Source organism: Penaeus monodon, chromosome 24 (genome assembly GCF_015228065.2).
Source record: "Penaeus monodon isolate SGIC_2016 chromosome 24, NSTDA_Pmon_1, whole genome shotgun sequence".
Lineage (NCBI taxonomy): Eukaryota > Metazoa > Arthropoda > Malacostraca > Decapoda > Penaeidae > Penaeus > Penaeus monodon.
Window position 1 is genome coordinate 4158157 of NC_051409.1, and position 1073 is coordinate 4159229.

Genomic DNA, 1073 nt, shown 5'->3' on the forward strand with positions numbered 1-1073 from the left:
CTCGAAGGAAGGACAACATTACCCCGACTTTGTATGGCCGAGGCATTTGCATATGTGCCCGGCGTCTTACATTGTTCTAACAAGACGCTTCGAACAATGAGCATCATTTTAGGGACGTCTGTTCACAACATGCACGGTGTGGAGGATGAGGAGGGAGGGGAAGGATGAGGGGAGGAGGGGAGGGGGAGGAGAGAGAGGGTGAGGGGAAGGAAGAGGCGAGGAGGGGAGGGGGAGGAGAGAGAGGATGAGGGGAAGGAAGTTGGGAGGAGGGGAGGAGATGACGGGCGGGAGGAGAGAGGAGGGGAAGGAGGTGGGAGGAAGGGAGGGGAATTGGAGGGAGGAGGGAGAAGGGAGAGGGGGAGAGGAGGAGTGGAGGAAGAAGAAAGGAGAGGTCGGTGAGAATGAAGGCGCGAAAGATAAGTGGGACATCCACGTATATCGGCTGTAAAATTCACTTGCATCTGACCCGTATTTATGATGAGCCCGCGGTTGCGTCTAGATCCGGGTTGCACAAGATCCTTCAGCGGTCTGGAGGAGAGCGCCGTCGGCCGTCGTTGCTCGCGGGGCGTGGCGCTCGCGAAGAAGGTTTTTGTAGGAGACTCTGAGGACTCTCCGAGACTTCGAGGGATCAGGCCAAAGTCTCACTCAGGACTCACCGAATTCGGCCAAAGGACTCTCCATCCTCGACCCTCACCTGGCCAAAGGACTCTCTATCCTAAAGCCTCACCTGGCCAAAGGACTTTCCATCCTCAAGCCTCACCTGGCCAAAGGACTCTCTACTCTTGACCCTCACCTGGACAAAGGACTCTATATCCTTGACCCTCACGTGGCCAAAGGACTCCTTCAACACCCCCATCCATCCAAAGGACCTCTCCTCAACACCATTTGGCCAAAGGACTCATATATTCCCGACACATATCGCAGGTTATTGACATCAAGGATTAAGGAAGAGGGGGGGGGGGTGATTAAGAGAAGGTAAAGGGGGAGGGGGAAGGGGGACCGTAGGTGAATGGCACAAAGCACAGAGGGGGGGGGGGAGCGGAAGGACAGCTTGATGGTTTCAAAGTGACACC

General features: G+C 55.9%; 1 protein-coding gene across 1 annotated transcript in view; it reads left to right on the forward strand.

Moving 5' to 3' along the window:
• Positions 1–663: 663 nt before the first annotated feature.
• Positions 664–1073, forward strand: part of LOC119588808 — a gene marked incomplete at its 5' end in the record, with an annotated part of 29673 nt that continues 29263 nt past the window's right edge. The window contains 1 exon segment of the mRNA XM_037937455.1: positions 664–961. Coding sequence (XP_037793383.1) covers positions 664–961 — 298 coding nt within the window.